This window comes from Camarhynchus parvulus, chromosome 8, assembly GCF_901933205.1.
Source record: "Camarhynchus parvulus chromosome 8, STF_HiC, whole genome shotgun sequence".
Taxonomy (NCBI): Eukaryota; Metazoa; Chordata; class Aves; order Passeriformes; family Thraupidae; genus Camarhynchus; species Camarhynchus parvulus.
Genome location: NC_044578.1, coordinates 638,465 through 660,653, shown reverse-complemented (window position 1 = coordinate 660,653; position 22,189 = coordinate 638,465). Strand labels below are relative to the sequence as shown.

The 22,189-nt window shown below is 50.9% G+C and overlaps 1 protein-coding gene across 5 annotated transcripts in view; it reads right to left on the bottom strand.

Moving 5' to 3' along the window:
• Positions 1–3,074: 3,074 nt before the first annotated feature.
• The window catches only part of NEGR1 (neuronal growth regulator 1), a 171,975-nt gene continuing 152,860 nt past the window's right edge, over positions 3,075–22,189 (bottom strand). For 3 of the 5 annotated variants that reach the window (XM_030953651.1, XM_030953653.1, XM_030953655.1), the window contains one exon: positions 3,075–4,769. In XM_030953651.1, coding sequence (XP_030809511.1) covers positions 4,645–4,769 — 125 coding nt within the window. In that variant the 3' untranslated portion in view covers positions 3,075–4,644. The remainder of the gene's footprint in view (positions 4,770–22,189) is intronic. The other 2 variants (XM_030953652.1, XM_030953654.1) reach the window with 1 other exon arrangement.

The window sequence follows — 22,189 nt, the reverse complement described above, 5'->3', positions numbered from 1 at the left end:
GAGGGTTCTGAGGTGCCCGTGGCAGAGCCCAGCCCTGCTGTGCCCAGGTTTGGGCAGGCAGGGAGCCAGGGTGCCTGTCACGCTCTCCCATCCCGGGATGGCTGTGGGATAAACTGGATAAACCCTGGGGGGGATGATGGAGCCCAGATCAGCACTGGGGCTGATCTGCACCCCCTGAGCCCCCAGGCAGAGCCCCCAGGCCTGTCCCAGCCAAGGGCAGAGCAGCTGGCACTGCTCCTCCCCATCCCTCAATGCAGATTTTCATCCTGCCGCTGACAGGAACGCTCCCTCTGCCCTGGAATATGAATGACTGAGAACTCAGCTTATGAGAGGTGGCAAATATGCTGATCTCCGCATTTTTTAACACGAGAATTTTCTAATAAGAGGCAGCCTCGGAGCCCTTCATGAATTAGGCATCAGGAGGCAGAGCAAGCAGCGCTGAAGGTGCCCCAGCAAAGCCTTGCTCACACAGAGCTCTGAGAGCGGGATTTGCTGAGAATCCCTTCCCCAGCAGCCCCTGTGCCACTGCCTTGCCCTGGCTGTTTCCAGGTGGATTATGGACTTTCCTGGCTGCAGAGCAAATCCCTGCCCTGCCCCTGGAGCTCAGGAGCCAGCCCAGCCCCAGCCCGGCACGGCCAGGGTCCCTGTGCCACCACATCCCCTTGCTCCTGGCCAAATCCAGGCCAGCTCCCCCCTGCCCTGCCCTGCCCTGCCAGCACTCATTCCTCTGCTCTCAGTGCTGAGGCAGAACGGAGAGTTTTTAATTCCTGGTTTTAAATTCCCATTTTTTGCCAACATTTCCCCATTCCCCAGGATGCCATGTTGCCAGCTGCAGCAGGAGAGGCTGTGGGTAGGCGGCCCCATTTCCACAGCCCTGTGGGGCTGGGAAACACCCAGAGCCCTCACTCTGTCCCCCCTCAGAGGGATTTGGGTGTGTGGGGGCGCATGGGAGAGGATGTGGCAGTTTTTGGTGGCACCACAGCCCTGCCAGCCCCACAGCCAACCCTGCAGTGCTGGAGTGCCAGGCTCAACTCCATCCTCTGCCCACTCCTCCTCACACACGGCAGTTCATGCAAGGATTTTAGGACTACTGAAGATTCTTTTAAAAGAAATGCTTCCCCACCCTCCCCTTTTCTTTTTTTTTTCCTCCAAAGAAGCACCCCCCTCCATGGCAGCTGTGAAATATGGATTATTTACCTCCAGACTGGGCACGAGGCTGATCCAGCCTTAGAAGTAAATGCATATTTAGTCTTTAAGGCATATTTATCCATGTAAATACATATTTTGGTATACACATTCTTCATAACACAGTTCTGTGGGCTCTGTGGAGGTTTTGGTAGCAGAACATTTGCCATTGTCTATTTTGAACACTCGCTCAGAAAATGTGCAAAAAAAGCAGCTGTCACGGGGACGGGTTTAACACTCCTGGATCTTAAAAACAGCATCGACTCTAAAAAAAAAACAAACCTATTGAAAAGTTTAAAAAAAGCTGTCTGGCTCTGAGGGATCCTGCCAGGATAGCAACCCTTGAGAAGCTGCGTTTGTTCAACTCTGAGTCGTGAGACACGCCTCAGCCGAGAGTCAGCTCAGCCCCAGGGCCAGCAGCCTGTGACAGCAGTGTCACCGTGTGGGACAGCCCTGAGGCACTGCACAGGAGCCCTCCCAGCCTGCGGGCTCCAACAGCCTGCTGCAAATGCTCAGCTGAGCCTTTCCTTTCCGTGTTGGGAAGGAGGGAATGCACAGAGCCAGCGTGGGCGGCAGACAGAGCAGGGAAGCACAGAACAAACCCCCCAACAGCTGCCCCGAGCGCCCCCAAAGCGAGGGGCAGGCACGCTCCCATCCTGCAGCGCCTGGCGCGGCTGTGCTCGCCCTGCTGCCCCTGTGGGAGCGCAGAGCCCAGCCTGTCCCAGCCCAGCTCAGCCCAGCCAGGCGCGTCCCCCGAGCCCTCTGCTGCAGCTCCAGCCCTGCCCCAACCCTGCCGAGCCCCTCGGCTCCCTGCCCCTCTCACCCCAGCACTCTCCTGCCCCACAAGCCGCCCCTGGCACCGCGACACGGCTCCCAGCTCTGCTGCTGGGGGTTCGGGGGTTTCTTTTTGGGCTTGGCGAGCAGGGTGTGCCCCCCAAGTGAAAATCAAATGTGGGACTGGACCTCCCGTCCGTGCCGCCCAGTGGTGCGAATGCAAACATTCAACACTCCACTGAATACTCTGGTTTTCTTGTTTAATCAAGCTGCTGCTCATTCTATTCTGTTGCTGGAAAGATCGGTTTCCGAACGCCAGGGATCCCTGGAGCGCAGGGTTTGATCCAGCCGCAGCATAGAACGCTCTCCCAGTTTTACACACGTGGGTGGGGTTGTCCATGGCCTCGTTTCTCCCTTCATAAAACTGCACTGACACAAGACTTCCTGCAGCACCACTGTTTCTAGTGAATGGATTCGAAAATAGAGCACTTTAAAGCTGCAATACAAGAGATATGGGGGTATCAGGACTGATAAACTCATTTGAGGTGAGTTTGCACCCTTTCCTTGCAGAATGGGTTTGTTCATGTTATTCCAGGTTTTAAAAAATGCCACATTTCTGAAAACAGTGCCTGCTTGGCACACGGCTGTAAATCATGAGAGAAATAATACAGTCTGTCACTGACCACATGCAGAGTGACCCAGGATGTTTTATTGCCATCTGTTGGAGTGAACATCTCTGTTCTCTCAGCAGGGACAGCAGAGGCACTGCACCTCCTGGCTGTGCTCTGGCCTGGGGCAGCTCAGACTGAGCCCAGGGAGCTCCGAGCCCTCCTTGCTGGAAAAAAGGGATTTTGGGACTGCTGAGTATTCCCAGGGCTGGGGCTGCTCACTGCCAGCACCTGCCGTGAGCAGGAAAAGTGGGGAATTGGGCAATTCCAGCCACCTACAGGAGCTCAAACTCAGAGCCTGGGAGTGATGATCACAGTGAAAGTGGTGCTGCCCCACCCAAGGCCAGGCTGGATGGGGCTTGGAGCAGCCTGGGATAGTGGAGGTGTCCCTGTCCCTGTCCCTGTCCCTGTCCCTGTCCCTGTCCCTGTCCCTGTCCCTGTCCCTGTCCCTGTCCCGGATGGGATGGGATGGGCTCTCCCAACCCAGCCCAGCCCAGGACTCTGTGATAAGGATTTTGCTATTCCTGCTGTCAGCAGCTGTTGAGGTGAGCAGGTCAGGAGCTCTTGGGGCCACCAGGGGAGGTGGTGCCCAAGGGCTGCTGGCCCGGCCACCCCAGTGAGTGGCAGAGGTGGCAGCTCTGTGTGAGCAGCGCTTCACACCAGCGCCGTGCAGGGCTGTGAAGGATGGAGCACCATTGAGCAGGATTTCTGGGCTGATCCTTTGGGCTGTGCCAGCAGGGTCCCCTCCACGGGGTGCTGTGGGGACTGGGAGGGACAGCCCTGGCCAGGGGAGCAGCTGCCCAAGCCCTGCCTGCCCAGGTGGCTCTCCCAGCACAGCCACGTGCCCCCAGCAGGAGCAGCCTCGCTGCTGCCACACGGATACGTGGAGATAGAAAATTGACACTCCAGGGATTTGCAGGTGTCTCATGGTTCAAAGCATCCTTTATCATTGCTAAATCAGCCAAACCAGTACAAAATTGAGTGCAAGAAAAATACCAATTCACGTCGGCTTTGCCAGCAATACAAAAGGGACGATCCTGACATTTACAGCCAGGTGGGAATTTGGCTTTGGGGGAACATTCCGACATTCAAAAGGTGCCACAAAATCGTTGGAGCTCTGTTTCCTAATGGGAAATGTCGTTTTTACAGAGGTCACCTACTGCTCGGTGGTGGTGGAGGGAGGGACAGGAAGGAGCTGGCGCTGCCCTTGAGCCGAGCCCTGCCCCTGGAGCAGCTCCTGCAGGGGGAGAGGAGCCTGTCCCGGGAGCCCGGGCTCCTCTGGCCTCGCCCAGGCTTCTCCTACGCTCCAAAGGATGCTCCAGCATTTCCCAGAACACATTCCAGACCGGTTGGAGAGGAAGAGGAAAGTCGTGTTTCATGAAGGCACAACCATGCTGAACTGGCAGGAAAGAGGGAAGAGAACAAAAGCGGTACTGCGCAACGCAGTTATAGTACAAGGCTCATTCTTGAAACCTGAATATCATGCTAGAAGAAAATCTAGATATGTGTAATATTTTGAAGAAGTATTTTGAAGGCAATATTATTTGATTTTTTTTTTTTTTACTCAAAAAAGAACGAATGTTTTTTGTGTAAGTTTGGATAGAATGCTAGTTGAGGAGGGAACTGAATGTTTGTATTGCAGCCTTAAAGAAGCACATTTTTACTGCAATATCCTTTTTTTGTAAACTACAGTCTGCGAGTCAGCAGACCATGACTGAATGCTTCTGAAAACTTGTCGATTACAAACATGAAATCACAATTAATATCCTCTAAAAGTAATTTCAGAGTTCTCACGTCTTAAAAAAGGACAATGTGTACTGCTCCACAAGGTAATGCAGCTAATCAAAAAAAAGGAGTCGAATTAAAGTATTTACATAATGAGCAATTCTACAGAAGGCGATCATCCCCATGTAAGCACTGATTATATCCCACGCCGCTTTTAACAAACTCTACCAGATTGGATCCAGTCATCAGCACTTTCAGAGAATCCTTAAAAGCCTTTTATGGGTCTTTACATTTAGTGCAGAAGGATGTTCTTCAGGTAGAATATGCTGCTGAGGGAGGAGAGCGTCAGCACCAGGGACCAGCAGGAGAAGAGCACCTCGGCGTGCCCGGTGATGCCGTACTGGGCTGTGCTGGGAGCTGCAAGGCAAGCACAGGGGTCAGCGACAGTGCCCTCTCTCAGCCCCCCACATTTCATCCTCCTCCATGGGGAAGGGCTTTTTCCCTCTCAGGGCAGCAGCAGAATTGCTCCGGGCAGCAGAGAGAAGGCAGCGAGCCCAGCCCAGCCCTGCTGCCACCCTGCCCAGGGAACAGCCCCGCTTGCTCCAGCAGCTGGAATTGTTTATAGGGCCAGCACTTAGAAACGGGAGTGCTTCGTTTTTAACCAGCTGAATAATCGATCCATTCTTAGGTTACTGAGCATGAAGATCTGCAGTGCAATCAATGAGAGGGGACTGGATGAAGCCCTCGTGGAAAACAGCTCATTTTCTGCCCAACTCCAGAAGCCAGAGTTTGACAATTGTGCTCAGCTAAAGACATTAATACTAATTTTGAAGAAGTTGTATTTATTTGTTTACCACAAAGCCCTTCAAGAATTCCTTGGTAAATGCACACAAAGTGCAAAGAGAAAGAAATCAGTGCTGAGGAGCAAGGGAGGAGCTGGTCCCTGGGACTGGGAGTGTCCCAGCTGTGCCTCAGGGATGGACCTGGCAGAAACCCTGTCCTTGACAGGACAAGGGGAACGGCCTTGGAGTCCTGGATCAAAGCCCAACCACCAACATCCCCTTGGTTTCTGCACGGCCCCTGCAGCTCCACTTGCAGTGTGTGACATTTTACTTGGCGCGGAGAACGTGACACAACCCCAAATCCTCTGCCTTCCCCCGTGCAGAAAGGCTCAGGTAATAAACCCAAAACAAAACAAGATTAAACTTGGTTTTGAAGCTTAGTTTGGTGACTGATGACTGTGACTAACTGCAGGCCAGGGCCCTTCCTCTCCTCTCATTACAAAAGGACTTTCTGTGCTAAGTCAGGATGACAAATCAACCTTTAATTTATTACGAGGGCCAGGTGGGGAAGCTGAAGCATAACACAGGTGCTATTTCATTTTATGGTATGAAGAGAGTTTCCCCAACTTAAGGATAATTTGAACTACAGTAGCTATAAAAGCCAGCGGAAAATTATGTAAATCTGATTTCCTGCATATGAACCAGCTCTGTCTTTCCAGGGCTTATTAAATCATACCTGGATTGTTTCTGCACAAAGGCAAGAGGGGAGTTAATGGGGGGAAAATGCACTGACTTGGGAGATAATAGAAAAGTTACAGTTCCCAAAGCTGCCTAAGGAGGAGAATTGGATGGAAAAGAAACCTGAAGGAGAAGCAAACCTGGAGAAGCTTAATTATCAATTATGATGTCACACGAGGCCTACTGGATGACACATAGTTTAAAATATTGGGCTAGACTCTTAAAAATTCTTAAAAATTAATAATATCCTGCAGACTTTTTCTTTTCCTCCTCAGAGTTTTGATTAATTTATCCTGTGGCTCCCTGAATTCATTGCTGGCCAAGCAAAATGCTGTTGCTGGATATTAATAAAATTTCATAGCTTTGTGCTGATGTATAAACTTTTAAAATAAACACACCTTTAAAATTTAAAGACTCTTAGCATGGTCTGCTCAGTCCTTGATCTAGTCTGAGTAATTATTTTGGTAAGGACTGAGCAGTCCTTGCTTTCCTGTGCAAGTCCATGCAAGGTCACTTTGTTCTTGGACTTGGTATTTTTCAAAGCACTTTTGGATGGTTCTCTGTGCCAGACTAAGGGGAAAAATGAAAAGGTTTAAATGTTTGAGAGCAGCATAAACCAGCTGCCTTTTTTTCCCCCACTGAAATATCACCATGCCATTGTTTCACACACACACACACGAGCTCCCAGTCTTAATATTTATGCAGGGAGGCAATGGTGGAGGAATGTGTGATTAGGCTTTAAATAAAAGCTGGAATTATTAGAGTCTGTGATTACACCTGCAGCCATCCTGGGCATTTCCATAGGCCCCATCCCCAGCGTGGCACAGAGCTGATTTCAGAGGGTTTGGAGAGCTTTGGGTGCCCAGAGGGAAGGAGAGCTGAGTCCAGGGAGGGTCAGGATGGGCTTCAGGAGTTTCTCCAGGGAAGGGCTGCCCAGCCCTGGCACAGCTGCCCAGGCAGGTTTGGGTTCCTGTGAAAAATGTGTATTTTATGATTGGCTTTTTGCAAATATTAAAATGAATATGTGTTGTGTTAGAAGTAATGCTGTGTTAATTCGCCTAAGCACTGTGTTAAATATAGGTTTAGGTCATAACAAAATGTTAAAATAGAAACTATGCTGTGTAGGATACTTTTTTAAGGAAAGGACTTGCAGCGAGATAGCAGCCACAGGACACCTGAATCTTTCAGAGAAAGAGAATTTATTGCTCCATTATCAGAAGAGACGAACTTCTTCCTGCCTCAAAGTCGCTGTCAGGATTCAGAGGAAGAAGCTGACACTGCCCAGCCAGAATCCTGTGTTTGAATGGAATTTATGCATCATGGATGAGGTGTATGAATATGCAACAGGCTGTTGTTTTTAAGGGTTAATCCTCTGTTAACGTGGGTCCTTTTTCGGGTTCGTGCTGCCCAGAAAAGGTACCCAGACTGTCCATAACTCTTTGTTTCTATTGTCTCATATTGTCCTAATCCTAATTGTCCAAATTATCATTACTCTAATTATATTACTATTTTTAATAACCATTTTATTACTATTAAACTTTTAAAATTTTACAAACAAGTGATTGGCGTTTGTCACAGTTGCCCATCCCCAGGGGCATCTCAAAGTGCATGTGACACTTGGGGACATGGCTCAGGGGTGGCCCTGGCAGTGCTGGCCATGGTTGGACTCCCTGCTCTGGGAGGGCTTTTCCAACCTAAACAATTCCACGACTCTGTGATCTGGTGCTGCAAATCCAGAGCCCGTGGGGGAGTGACACCTTGAAGTGCCTGAGAAGAAAGTGAATTTCCATCTAGGAAAAGATTAAAACGAGCTCCACGAGCAGCCTGGTGTCTGAAATGCCTAATGACCCAGGATTTACAGGGCACAATGAGTTTAAAATGTCAGCTGCTGCCACTGAGGGGCAATAATTTACTTTTGTGCTGCTGTGTAAGTCAAATTTTGCTCAGAGCCCGAGTGGCTGCATCGCTCTGGGAAAGGGAGAAAGGGAAAGGAAGGGAAAGGGAAAGGGAAAGGGAAAGGGAAAGGGAAAGGGAAAGGGAAAGGGGACATACACAGAGCCTCACCAGGGCTGGGAAAGGACCCACAGGGGCTGGGGTGGAAACTGAGGTCAGAGGGGACCTTCAATGTCCCCTCAGGGCAAGGAGAAATCCCTGCCTGGCCATGGCACCTCGCGTGCCCACGTGCCTTTGTGAGCTCTCCTTTCTTCCAATTTAGGGATTATTGGACCTAATCCTAATGTTTTACACCAGCCAGCACTCGTGGAAATATTTAAGACACCCTTAGCACAGATAGGATTATATTCAGACATCTCTCCTGGTGCTGAATAGAAAGGAACAAAGTAGTATTATATCAGTATCTCTAATTAATACAAGAGATTAGGAGAAGTGCTATGCTGGAACACACAAACCAGCATTTCCTAGCACCAAGGGCTGCATTAACCAGAAATAATTATAAGCTTTAATGCTGATGCTGTGTAGACAAAAGCAGAGACCCCTTTAGGTTGTCTGAATAAGCAAGTCTAATTCTGTTAAATGGATTATGCAGGGAGATGTTAATAAGCATTTCATTTAACCATATTCAGGTTAATCATTTACTAAAGGAAAGCCTTAATAAATTGGATTTTTTGGTGCAACGTTTAAAACATACAGAGAGAAAAGCAATAAACTAACTCAAGGTCAGAGCAGTAAGGCAAAAAAGAAGGATGAAAAAGGCTAGGCTGTCAAATAAGGTTCTTTTAAAAGAAAAGATGGGGAGATAATAGGCCTCAGAAGGCTGGGGCGAGGCCTGGGGATAACATCTCTACATTTTGTTCCACTTGAAGCTGCTGGAGGATTTATGGCTGTGGAGGAGGAGGTGGACAGTCCATAAAGGCTCTGTTAGGGAGCAGCAGTGCTGATGGGCGCAGGGTGCCTGCAGAGCTCTGGAAGCAGCTCCCATGGCCAGGGGGAATGGGCAGCAGAGAAACCTCCTTGGAGGCCAAGGCAAAGCTTGACCTTGGGAGAGCCAAACCTGGAAGCCTTGTGTGAAAATGGATCAGGGGATTGGTTTAGTCTCACGCAAATGCAATCATGCTGAGGCCGAGGAGCTGCACCGGGGTGGGAGAGGCAGGACTGAGGTAAATGGATCACTCTGAAGTGGTGCCAGGTGGAGGCTGGGGCTAAACAGAGCCTTGGCCACGATGGCAGCACCTGGAGAAGGCTGGGAATTCCAGAGATGTGGAAATGCCTCTGGAGCAGGCGTGTGGGCATGGAGGTTCTCTCCAGCCTCGTGTTCCTCTGGCCTGGCCTGGTTCAAAACATCCCTCCTGTGCTGGGGTCAGTTCTGGGTCAGTTCTGGGTCAGTTCTGGGTCAGTTCTGGGGTCAGTTCTGGGGTCAGTTCTGGATCAGCTCTGGGTCAGTTCTGGGTCAGTTCTGGGGTCAGTTCTGGGGTCAGTTCTGGGTCAGCTCTGGGTCAGCTCTGGATCAGCTCTGGATCAGCTCTGGGGTCAGTTCTGGGATCAGTTTTGAATCAGTTCTGTGTCAGTTCTGGGTCAGTTCTGGATCAGTTCTGGATCAGCTCTGGATCAGTTCTGGGTCAGTTCTGGATCAGTTCTGGGGCAGTCCTGGGTCAGTTCTGGGTCAGTTCTGGGTCAGTTCTGGATCAGCTCTGGATCAGTTCTGGGTCAGTTCTGGATCAGTTCTGGATCAGTTCTGGGTCAGTTCTGGATCAGCTCTGGGGTCAGTTCTGGGATCAGTTTTGAATCAGTTCTGTGTCAGTTCTGGGTCAGTTCTGGATCAGTTCTGGATCAGTTCTGGATCAGCTCTGGGTCAGTTCTGGGTCAGTTCTGGGGCACTCCTGGGTAGGATTTTAGGGAGAATTCCTCCCTTGAAGGTAGCCCAGGCTGGCGCAGCTGCCCAGGGCAGGGCTGGAAGCTGCAGGGACAGGCATTCTGGCAGGAATGCCCTGTGAGCCGCCCCTCTCACAGCGTCCTCCCCAGGAGCTGTCCCAGCCCAGGGCACAGGTTTGGCTCAGCCCATCCCTGGGCGGTGGGGCTGCAGTCAAATCTTGCTTTGTGCATTATCTGTCAAGCAGAGCTCAGCGCTGCTCGGACAAATCTCTCGGAAAACCCTTGAGGAAGGACACGGAATATCGCAGGAGCTGTCCAAGAGCTGACTCTGCCCAGGGATAAGCAGGATAAAGCTGGGAAGTGCCGGGTGCTTAACAGAGGAGCTTTATCATCCTCTGGGATGGGAGTGCTGGCAGGAAGATCCCGGAGATGAGCCCCAGAAGAGTGATGGGGTTGATAAGAGAGGGGTGTTATCAGGGCCTGTCCATCAGCATTCACACAGGGCTGCTGGCAGGGCAGGAGCTGGGAGATGAAATGCTGATTTGTCCTTATTTTAAATTTAAATGAATAAAAAAGCATTTTGTGAGTCTTAAAATGGGAAAACAAGGACTAAAATACGATTACTAGACTGCAGAAGCAAAAATCAGCTGTTTGCTGTGCTAAAATCTGAAAGCTTGGTAATTTAAACACTTGAGACGTGCCACCAGCAATGTCTTAAAGTGAAATATTATCCCAGGCTGTGCTTGTGTACGCACAGAAGGTGAGACAGAGGCATTTCTTGTTCCAGTCATGAAGACCCCACTTGGGATGTGCCCTGTGTCCAATGCAAAACTGATCCTGGTGCTGGTTTTGACTGAGGCAAAATGCAAAATATGATATTTACAGGTTGGAAAAAACCCCAAGCAATGAACACACGGTAACCATGGCCACCAGCTGTGTAACCCTGAACTGAGGGGATCTTTGCCTGGAACTGGAGCTCCCTGGCTGGGGGAGCCCTGGCCCAAGGAGGCAGAGGGGGACACACGCTCCCTGCCTGCCCCCCGCAGCAGCCAGAGTCACCTTTCCCTGACAAATAGCTCATGCTAAATACTGCAAACAGCCACAGACTCATTTCACACTGCTAAAAATACACCCAGCCCTGGAGACTGTAAAGTCAGATGGCTTTTGCTGGTGAGGGTGGTGTGGCTCAAAGCAGAGCTGTTCCACGAGGGCTGCCAGCCCTGGCTCACCGGGCACGGAGGGACAGCAGGGCGGGGATGGGGCTCACAGGGACACAGGGGGATGAGGTCTCCAATCACCCTCTGGAACACAGCATTTCCCAAATCACCCTCTGGGAGCATTTCCCAAACCAGCAACTGCCCAAGAGCACGGAGTGGTTCCTCACTAAAAATCCCTGCAGTTCCTGGTCCCTCTGTGGGTCCTGCTGTGGTTCCTGCTCAGTCATGGAGAGGAGAAGGCTCCAGGCAGAGCTCAGAGCCCCTGCCAGGGCCTGAAGGGGCTCCAGGAGAGCTGCACAGGGACTGGGGACAAGGCCTGGAGGGACAGCACACAGGGAATGGCTCCCACTGCCAGAGGGCAGGCATGGATGGGAGATTGGGAATTGGGAATTGTTCCTGGGGAGGGGCTGGGATGGAATTCCCAGATTTGCTGTGGCTGCCCCTGGATCCCTGGCAGTGCCCAAGGCCAGGCTGGACAGGGCTTGGAGCACCTGGGACAGTGGGAGGTGTCCATCTTGACATCTTCAGTGCCATGCTTTTTATAAGCTACAAGAACGTAAAATTTGGTGGGTGATTGTTTGATGATTTATGATCATGGTTTGTATTTTTGTTTGGTTTTTTTGGGGGGGGAGAGGTTAGTTCTGGGCTTAATTCTATGTTTGTTTGGGGGTGGTTATGGACTGATGATGACAGTTGGTTATTGTTTTTGATACTAGGATGATCCCTACAGCCCCTCCCAAGCCAAAGCATTGCAGGATCCTGTGGATGTCCCTGGGTGTGCCAGGATCAGAGCAGTGGTGACAGCAACAGGACAGGACAAGCTTTAGTGAACCCCCCCCATTTTCAGCCCTCACGCTCTGCTCAGGTGTGTTTCAGTGGAGTCTCGTGCAGACAGAGACAAAGCTGGTGGTATCAAAGAGAACACCTTCCCTGAAACAGCGCAGGCAACAGAGTGCCTGTGATGCCTGGCTGGGATGAGTGAAGCACGGAGAGCTGCACAGGATGAAATAGCACAGCCCTGATGGACTCCCACTCTGCTGCAAGGAACACTGCGCAACCCCCAGAAGTATTTATGGGGAAAATTACTGTGAGGGAACAGAAGGAAATTTGGCTTTATATATCATCCTTGATACCGGAGCCGTGTCCCATTTCTTTGTGCGGCTGAGGAGTGCAGTGGTGTTGGGAAATGGAACATCTCTGAGGAGCTCTGGAGTGACAGATGTGTGAAAAATGTGTATTTTATGATTGGCTTTTCACAAATATTTAAATGAATGTTATATGTGTTGTGTTAGAAAGTTACGCTGTATTAATTCTCTTAAGCAGTGTGTTAAATATAGTTTTGGGTAACAAAAAAATGTTAAAACAGAAACTATGCTATGTAGGATGCTTTTTTCAAGAAAGGACTTGCAGCGAGATAGCAGCCACAGGACACCTAAATCTTTCTGAGAAAGAGAATTTATTGCCCCATTATCAGAAGAGATGAACTTCTTCCCACATCAAAGTCACTGTTAGGATTCAGAGGAAGAAGCTGACACTGCCCAGAGAGAATCCTGTGTTTGAATGGAATTTATGCATCATGGATGAGGTGTATGAATATGCAACAGGCTGTTGCTTTTAAGGGTTAATCCTCTGTTAATGTGGGTCCTTGTTTGGGCTTGTGCTGCCCAGAAAAGGTACCTGGACATTTGTAACTCTTTGTCTCTATTGTCTCATATTGTCCTAATCCAAATTGTCCAAATTATTATTACTGTAATTGTATTACTATTTTTATGACCATTTTATTACTATTAAACTTTTAAAATTTAAAACCAAGTGATTGGCGTTTGTCACAGATGGGAACAGCCCTGAGCAGGAGCTGGCTTGGGCAGACAGAGGAGATCCACCCGAGCCCTGGGGTGGACCTGTGGGATCACCACCTCACCCCCTGCCAGCAGCAAAGGAGAAGGCAGGAATCAGCCAAGAGAGCGGGGGCTCGATGGCTCCGGGCAGCAGGAGCACACCCATCACTCACAGTCCCAAATCCTGGCCCCTGGGCCTTCCTGCACTGCCAAACACTCCTGCAGCAGCTCTGGGAGTGTCCCATTCCCTGGGAGCCCGGGCAGTGCCAGCCCCCTCTGGGGTGAGCCTTTCCTGGCCTCCACCCTAGTGGCTGAGATGCTGGGTGAGGCTCAGCCTGTCCCTCCCTTTAAGCATCCTCCACATTTACTGCTCTTGGCACACCCAGGGCAAAGCAAACCACACATCCAGCCTGGATGTCTGAGTCTCAGCCCGGCTGTCTTGTCTGGAAGAAGTGGAATAGCAACAACTGTAGAGGGGAGCAGCCACAGGAAGGGATCCCTGGCAGGGAACAGGTCAGTCCTGTGCTATTTCAGGGCTCTGTGCACACAGCTGGCTTGGGATGGGACATGCTCAAGGCTGGGACACCATCCTCCCCCACACCTGCCCCTATTTTAGGTTCATCTGCAGCAAACCCAACCTTGTTTAGCCTGAAATTAAATGGAAACCAAGCCTGACTCTGGGTCCTGCCTGGGAACCCAAAATTAAACAGGAGAACGGCTCAGGATCCTCCACTGGATGGGGCAAACACAGCTTTGGTTGAGAGGACATTGAGAATAAACCATAAAAGTGCCAGAGAAAGCACTGGGAGGAGCAAGCTGCTCATCCCCATCCCCATCCCCACTCCCATTCCCATTCCCATTCCCATTCCCATTCCCATTCCCATTCCCATTCCCATTCCCATTTCCACTCCCATTCCCTTTCCTATTCTCATTCCCATTCCCATTCCCATTCCGACCCCCATCCCATTCCCATTCCCTTTCCTGTTCCCATCCCCATTCCCATTCTCCCCCCGCTGTGCCCCAGCCCAGGAGGTCTGGAAGGTTCCTCAGGGAAGGAGAGGCAGGAAGAGCCAAGCACTGCGGCTCTCCACGAGGGATATTCCCACACCAAGGGATGGGGAAGCTCTGCAGCCACCTGCCAGGGCTCCAGCTGGATAAATTGCTGGATCAACTCCCCTCTCCCACGTGGGGTGAGCAGCACAGGAAGAAGGGAAAGCCTGGACTGCTGGGAAGCTCAGGTTCCTCAGGCATCACTCTGGCAGCCTACAATAACTGCTTCCCTGACAATGTGGCTCTCATTTGTAAGTGTCACACTGGAGACAAGGAAAAGCGTTTTAATGTGACAGAAAAATTTGACTTGGGAGCTAATTACTTTAATTTGAGAGAATTTTTGGCTCATCTGCATGCTTGACAATTATTTACAACTTACATTGGTAATTAGAGGTTGGGCCTTGTGCTGAAATATTGCAAATGGCTTTGGAGACATTTGCTGATCCTCCTAACTTTGAGAGGAAATGAATTTATTAGTAGTTAATATGTAAAATATTTGTACTTCTGACCTTTTGTTAAACATTCTTCCTATATTTTAAATGATTGGTTGTCAGAGCCATTTTTCTCCAAGTGACGTGTGACATTGTAAATAAGCTCTTGAATTAAGCAGCACATTAAATCTCCGTGTTCAGTGGCAATCTCTGATAGTTCTCATATATCAGGGAGACTTTGTTGGTTCTGCTGTGTTGAGGCAATGTCATACAGCAGCGTGAATGATAATTTTTTACACTGAGCTTTCCAGTTTCTGCACGGTTTCCACATCATTCTTGTGCTCTTGACAAGGGATGTGGAGCTAAGCAGGTTGGAACATGATTTCTCTCCCTTTTTGGGTGTATGAGGAAGGAAGTTTTTGGCTGGAAGGGCTGGTAGCCTTTCAGCAAATCTTCCTCTGAGGTGGCTGGCAGATGATTTCTAAGATGTGGGGTTTATTCAGATTTCTGTTGATTTCCTTAAGCATTTCTGGTGGGTTCCTCTTGGTCACATCTCTGCACAGTGCATGCATTCCTCTCTTTTTACAGGAATATTAAAAACCCCATAACCCATGGAAATTCATCCCCAAACTGTGCCCATATAGCCAAAGAATTAATCATCAATAGTGTTTTGATTAGAAGAAGGTGGTGGATGAAATAAACAACCAAGTCCAACTGTTTGCTGGGTGCAGAAGTTACAGCAGCACCTTGCAGCCTAACAGCCTCAGGGCAGCTCAGGGTGGGCACCTGTGTCACAGACATCCTTTATGGGAAATCCTTTCCTTGGGAGTTTTCCTCCTGAGAAGCTGAGAGGCCTCAGGAACAAAATGTAACCAATGATTATCTGCTGCTGTGGAATGCAACAGGTGCATCTGTGATTGGTCTCATGTGGTTGTTTCTAATTAATGGCCAATCACAGCCCAGCTGGCTCGGACACAGAGCCCAGTCGCAAACCTTTGTTATTGTTCTTTCTGATTCTATTCTATTCTTAGCCAGCCTTCTGATGAAACCTTTTCTTCTATTCTTTTAGTATAGTTTTAATGTAATATATATCATAAAGCAATAAATCAGCCTTCTGAAACATGGAGTCAGATCCTCGTCTCCGCCCTCCTCCTCGGACCCCTGTGAACACAGTCACACCCCAGCAGGAATTCCCCCATGGAAAGGGGGTCAGGGATTGGAACTGCCCGGGGAGGGTTGGAGAGCCCATCCTGGAGGTGTCACCTGGAGGTGGCACTGAGTGCTCTGGGCTGGGCACAGGGTGGGGATGGGTCAGGGACTGGACTCATGATTTGGAGGGGCTTTTCCAACGCCCTGGATTTGGGATGGAGTGACTGAGAGCTGTGCCAGCTCCCAGGGCTGCCCTGTCCTTTGTGACAGGCACAAACTGAGGGGCACAGGGAGAGTCCCCTCCATACAGGGATCCAGCTGGACTCCCCCCGGCCCATTTGTGCAGAACTGTGTGTGCCCAGCAGCAGGGAGGGCACGGCAGGCTGCCCTGGCAGTTCCCAGAGCAGCAGCCAGGCAGAGGCCGCCCCTCCCGGGCTGCAGCGAGCAGCGCCGAGCCCCTCGTGAGGGATGATGGCAATTTCCACGGGGCTGTGTGTGCAGGGAACAAACATCACTCACAGCAGCCCCAGCTATTGGCTCCTCAGAGCCAGCAGCGTTTGTCTGCAGCCCTTGGCGTGACATTAACTATTCATGGGGCTCCACAGTGTTCAAACACTGCCCCAGCAAAATTGTTGCTACTTTTCAACTTGATTGAGATCTTCCCCGAGCCAGGCTGGGCTGCAGCCAGCACGGGGCTCTCCTCATGGCAGGAATGCAGGAGTGCCCAGGGGCTCAGCAATGCCCAGGTGCTGAGGGATGGCGGTGCCCAGGGGCTCAGGGATGGCAGTGCTCAGGGGCTCAGGAATGCCCAGGTGCTGAGGGATGGCAGTGCCCAGGGGCTGAGCGATGCTATCATTCCCTGCCTCCTCGTCCCAGCTGACCCTCCAGAGCTGTGGGGCACACGGGGTTCAACACTTGCACATTTTAATGGAGGGATTTAGTGATTTGTCACTCTGAACACAGTGTTTGCCACCTGCAGCTGTGGCTCCAGGTTAGGGATCCATCTCCCAGCACTGACCCCACTGAGGGATCCTTTTGTTAGAATGGGCAGCCCTGGCACAGGGTGCCCACAGCAGCTGTGGCTGCCCCTGGATCCCTGGCAGTGCCCAGGGCCAGGCTGGACATTGGGGCTGGAGCACCTGGGACAGGGGAAGGTGTCCTTGCCACGGCAGGGGTGGCACTGGGTGGGCTTTATTTAAGGTCCCTCCCAACCCAGGCCATTCAGTGATTCTGTGGCTCCATTTTCCCCCAACCCCTGCTCCCTGGGATGAGTTATTTGGGATTGCAGCCATCGGGAGGACCCTCAGCTCCTGCAGCTGCCTGTGGGGGAGAGGGAATGATCCCCCCACTTCCAGAGCCATTTGGGGTTGGGATTTCTGCAGGGGGTGCCTCTCCAGAGCCCCTCACCCTTCCTGCCTGCTGCTGCTCTGCAGCTTTTCCTGCTGCTGGAGGATTTTGCATCAGGAAGCTTTGCATGCCCCAGCCTTCCCCACTCGCTTTTCAGCTTAATCCTGAGGATTTTGGAGACATTATGGCTCAGCTTTGCATATGTTATTACACAGAAGAGAGGAAAAAGCCCCCAACAGCTGAGATTTTTCAAAGCTGGCTGGGAGCTTTAGGCATGCAGGTTCTGCTAAGAGCCATGCCTTTGAAAATCTCTGTCAATTAGTGCGGTATCTTGGTGCTTTTGGGACAGAGATGGATGCCTGAAAACTGACTCGGATAGCCTTGGAGACACGTGCAGAAAGACACATTCTGCCTCCAAACCAATCTTGCTTTCCTAGTTTGTGCCGTGTGTAACCCCTAAGCACTAAAATCCTGCAGGTTTCTGCAGCACCTGCCTGGGAATTGGACAGTGACCGCCTGCATTGAGCAGGGTGGGATTTCCACCTCTCTGTGAAACACTGCTCTTCTGCTGGCAGAAGGGTCCCTTCCAGCTCAGGATATTCTGTGGTCCTGGGGAAATTTGGCACAGAATAGGGCTGTGCAGAGTGGGAGGGAAGGGCACAGCAGGTTTGGGAGCCTCACAGACAGGCACTGCTCGTTCCTGCGGGGTCTCTCTGAGCAGAGCTCTCTGCTCTGGCAGTTTCCTGTGGGTTATTCACGTCTCTGCCTGTTTTCCCACTGGAAAATCCACAGCCTGTTTGCTCCCCCTGAGCTCCCCAAAGCCAGCTGCTCTCTGAGCTGCCTGGCTTTGCAGAGAGCTCCCTCTGGGTGGGGGACAGACCCTGCAGAGCCATCGGGGGCAGGGGAAGGGTGAGTGACAACCCTCCCTGCACAGACAGGCAGCATCTGGGGCAGGATGGACAGAGAAACCCAGAGCTCAGCCATGCACCTCCACGTGAGGGGCACAAAAGGGGCCAAGGCCAATCATGTCAGCCCTGAGTGCGCAGTGACAGGCGCTGCTGGCTGTCCCAGTGTCAGCCAGTGCCACCCAGTGCCACCCAGTGCCACCCAGTGTCAACCAGTGCCACCCAGTGCCACCCAGTGCCACCCAGTGTCACCCAGTGTCACCCAGTGCTGCCCCAGGGCCTGGCTCAGTGTGGAGCAGGCTGCCACCCCCTCCCTGAGCTCCTCTTGCACTGCCTCCTGCCAGCAGCTCTTTCCTATGGAACGGCCTGACTCAGCAGCTGGAAACGGGAAAATGTTGTGCGCAGCTTCCATCTTGATGAAAAGCATCTTTAAAATTTTAATCAGATGGCTCCGCACTGTTCTGTGGATTCAGAGGCTCGGCTGAAATCTGGGCTTCCTGAAAACCATGAGCAGGAGCAGGTGCCAGTGATAAAAGAGTATTTATTTAATTGTTCAGAGCTGCTGCTTGAACCTGTTCCCACCCTGCTCCTGGAAGGATGCAGGCCTGGCTCAGCTACAATACAAATCCTACAAATTTTGGTGCTGCTTTCTTTAACCCAGAGAGCCTCCTGGAAAAACCCACACTCAGCCTTTCATGGTTGCCTGGTGACACGTTAAGAGCTCATCTGGAAAGTTTAAAGGAGGACAAAGCCCAGCTTAAATTCCACCTCAGCAGGCTGGGCCTTGCAATTGTTTGTAGTGAGGGGAAGGAAAAGATGCAGCTCTGAAACACCAGGTTCAGAGCGAGGAAATGGCTGATCCTGTGTCATCCTGGGATGTTGTTTTCCATCCTGGCTGGAAATATTGTTGGCAACTCCATCAAAATGTCCATGTTGCACAGATACTCTAAATGCAGCTGGCATGGAACTGAAATTTCCATTTGGTGCGAAATTCAGACAGGGAAAAGACAAAAAAAGAAGAAGTGTTGCCTGGAATGAGATGGGGAGCCTGGAAGGAAGCCAATGTATTTTTTTTCCCACTCAAAACTCAACAGGCCTTTATTTGAATTTCTTTAAAACTGACATATTCATGGAGTTTTCAAACAGGCTTTTTCTGACAAGTCCCCTAATCCCCCAAGCCTTCCCTCCCTCAACAACCCAAGTTTGTCAGATCCTTCCCTGCCAGCTGTAGCTGAAGGCTCCTCCGAGTTCCACACGGAGCTGGGCCCTCCCTGAGGTTCTGGATCCACAGCTCCATATACATTTTAAATCCCTGCACATGGGCACCCATCTCATCGAGATGGATATATGCATATTTATTCCTGTGCAATTCCTGTAGTCAGCCAGTTCTGGCTGATCAAACCTTCACTTAAAACATATCCTTCTGTGATAAATAAAAACACGGACTGCTCTCTTCCTGCTGGTGAATCACATTCTGGGATCTCCTGCTTGTCTTCTCTCAGGCAGAGCTGGGACTTGTCTCAGTCTCGGGGAAGGTGTAAATAGGTTGTGTAAAGAGCAGGGGAACAGCTGGAGCTGGGCCAGGGGGGTTTAGGGTGGATTTTGGGACAGGTTCATCCCCAGAGGGTGCTGGCACTGCCCAGATCCCCAGGGAATGGTCCTGGCCCCGAGGCTGCCAGAGCAGCTCCAGGAGGCTTTGGACAGCACTGCCAGGGATGCCCAGGTGGGATTTGGGGTCTGTGCAGGGCCAGGGGCTGGATCCATGATCCGTGCATCCCCTCCAGCTCAGGATATTCCCTGATTCAGTGAATATCTGTGTTTAAACCCCATTAACTGCAGGAAGTTAGAGCTGTACTGGGAAGAGGTTCCCACACTGGAGTTCCTACACACAACACACACCTGACAGAAACAGGAACTGATCTGCACACCGACACACACCCAGCACCAAGGACACTGACCCCTGGATGCTGAGAACCTCCCTCAGGGGTGGGAGGAACCTCCTGGTTCACCCCCAGCATCAGCAACACGCGAGTGGGAGAAAGCAGCAGCAGGAGGCTGAGCATCTCCCCAGCCTCCACATCCTCCACCCTTCTCACAGCTTCCAGGAGCCATTTCACACCTGGCCCTGCTCTGCTTTCCTGGCATCTCTCACAAGCACTCCTTGGTTAAAATGTGAAATTCCAGCCAACTGATCGATGTGTGATATTGTAAAATATTCAGGATTCTCAGAGCAGCTTCTTCTCCTAAGTGGGCTTCTCATATTCGTGGGAAAGCTCATTAATATTGAAATCCCCACTGACAGAAGGCTTGTAGGCAATACAGTATCAGGAGAAAAACATTCTTGTATTTTACATGCTGGCTTAGAGAGTGGGAATCAATGGACTAAAAACGACCTAGTTCTAGTCCCATTTTTCAGCTGATAGAAAGCAGCTCTCTTGATATTAAATAATGCGTCTCTTCAGCAAGCAGTGAATAATATGATTTAGTGTGTTCAAACATTCTGCTGGAATGATGATGCAGGCTCTGAGCACGCTGAATGTCACTGAGCACACCCTGAGACACTCGCTCAGCTTCAACAGGAGTGTTTACCTAATTCCACACATTCGCTGGGAGGATGTGCCTTCCCGGGAAGATTCACAAGCACACAGTTCACCTGTTTGAAGCAGCAGGTGACTGCAGCACTGGAAGGCAGCTATTTCCCCCAGGATATAATTCCCAGTGTGGCTGGGCCACGGGTTCCCACAGAGACCCAGAATTAACGGTGCAGGTGCACGGAGCTGGCTGCGTGCAGACACCAGCTTTTCCTGGAGCCACGCTGGAATTTCACACCTGCCTGGGCTCTGGGATGCAGCAGCAATGCCCACGATGTGCTCTGAACACAGAGCTGTCAGCTGACTGACAAGGAGGTTTAATATATTGATATTTTCGGGATATTCACCCTTTTGATGCCAAACTACTCACAGCAAGACCCAGTAGCCCTGTGTCTGTTCTGTGTCTGTTACTGGGACAGAAGAACCTCTGGTGTTCTGGGACTGGGTGCTGGAGGGTGATTCCCATCAGCTGATGGAGATGGGATCTCAGGTGGGGGATTTGGGAGGCACCAAAGCGGCCACCAAGCATCAAAAACTCTTAGAGCAAACACACATCTGCTCCTGACAGGATTTAGAAGTTAAACTCGCCATGATCCAGGATCCAAAATCTGCATCACTTTTTCACAGCCCTTTAGAGTTTGGGAGGAATTGCAGGAGCAGGGAGAAGGATGAGCAGCTGGGCTTTGGCAGTGAAGCCCAGCTGGCCCTGCCTCTGGCCCCAGGCTCTTCCCTGCTCCAGGGGTGCTGCACCAGCGTCTCCTGCTGCCACGCAGAGCCCCCCAGCTGCGGGAACATGGAGCTTTCCTCACCAACAGACAGAAATAATGGCAAGAAAGAGCACTGTAAACCCCGGAACTCAGAGTCCAGCCCTGCAGATTCTCCTTACACAAAATCACTGATTGATTTAAATGGGATTTGCAACTGCATAAGAGGAGAAAAACTGGAGGGGTTGGCAGGTCTCCCATGGAACAAAGAGAGTCTGCTTGAAATGAGGTATTATTTGGTACCCTGGCATATTAAATGTGTTAGATATGCAGAAAGGCAGAGCAGGGAGAACCAACTGGGGTTCAAGGAGTTGTCCAACCTGCCCAAGTGCTCATTTAAACACACGCTTTTGTTCCTGAGAAAATTAAATAACTTAAGGTCCTTCTCTCTCCCACTCCAATTTTTATAAAAGTGCCTCATAAGATGTGAAATCATTAATTAAAGAAGATTCCTCAATTATTCTCTCTGACCTGTCACAGTTACTTGTTTAGTCAGCGTTAGGAATTCAGCAACATCTTCAAAGGCTTTCCAAGACACCACCTGTGAACTAATTATGCTGAAGGAGGAAAGATTTGTAAGGAGCTCCAGCTCCTGGCGCTGGCTGACAACACAGATACCGACCATGGCCCCAATTTTGTAACTTTCTGCAGCTAATTCTACATGCTTGAAGCACTGTCGCTTCACATTAGGAGAGTAAATCCCCAAATGTGTGGAAAGGGGCTCCAGCAGGGAAATGCACAAATGTGTCACCAGGGCTCTCGAACACGGCGCTGCTTTGCATGGATTAAAAATGTCTTAAATGCCTTGTCCCCTGTTGGGAACCGGGGGGGGATGCTGACAGTTCTCCAGGGCTGCTGCAGATTCCTCACTTCCTGCGGAGAGTCGTTCCAAGGCTGGTCCTTGAGAAGACCCCGGAGACTCTGGCAGTGGTGATGGGACACCGACCACCCTGCCAGGAGTTTCCTGCATGTCTGGGGAGCCTGGGCCCCCAGCTCTCCCTCACCCCTGCAGCCACAGCCTGCCTCCCTCTGGGCGCTCTCACAGCCTCTGGCTCAGCACCGAAACCCCAGCAAGGATCTGTGTCCTCCAGCAGCAGAGCCTTCTCCAGGGAGCACGCCCCCTGAAGCTGCGCTCAAGTGCTGGAGGATGGTGGTAATTAGCTAATTAGCTGCACAGCCTTGGCTGAGCAGGAAGGA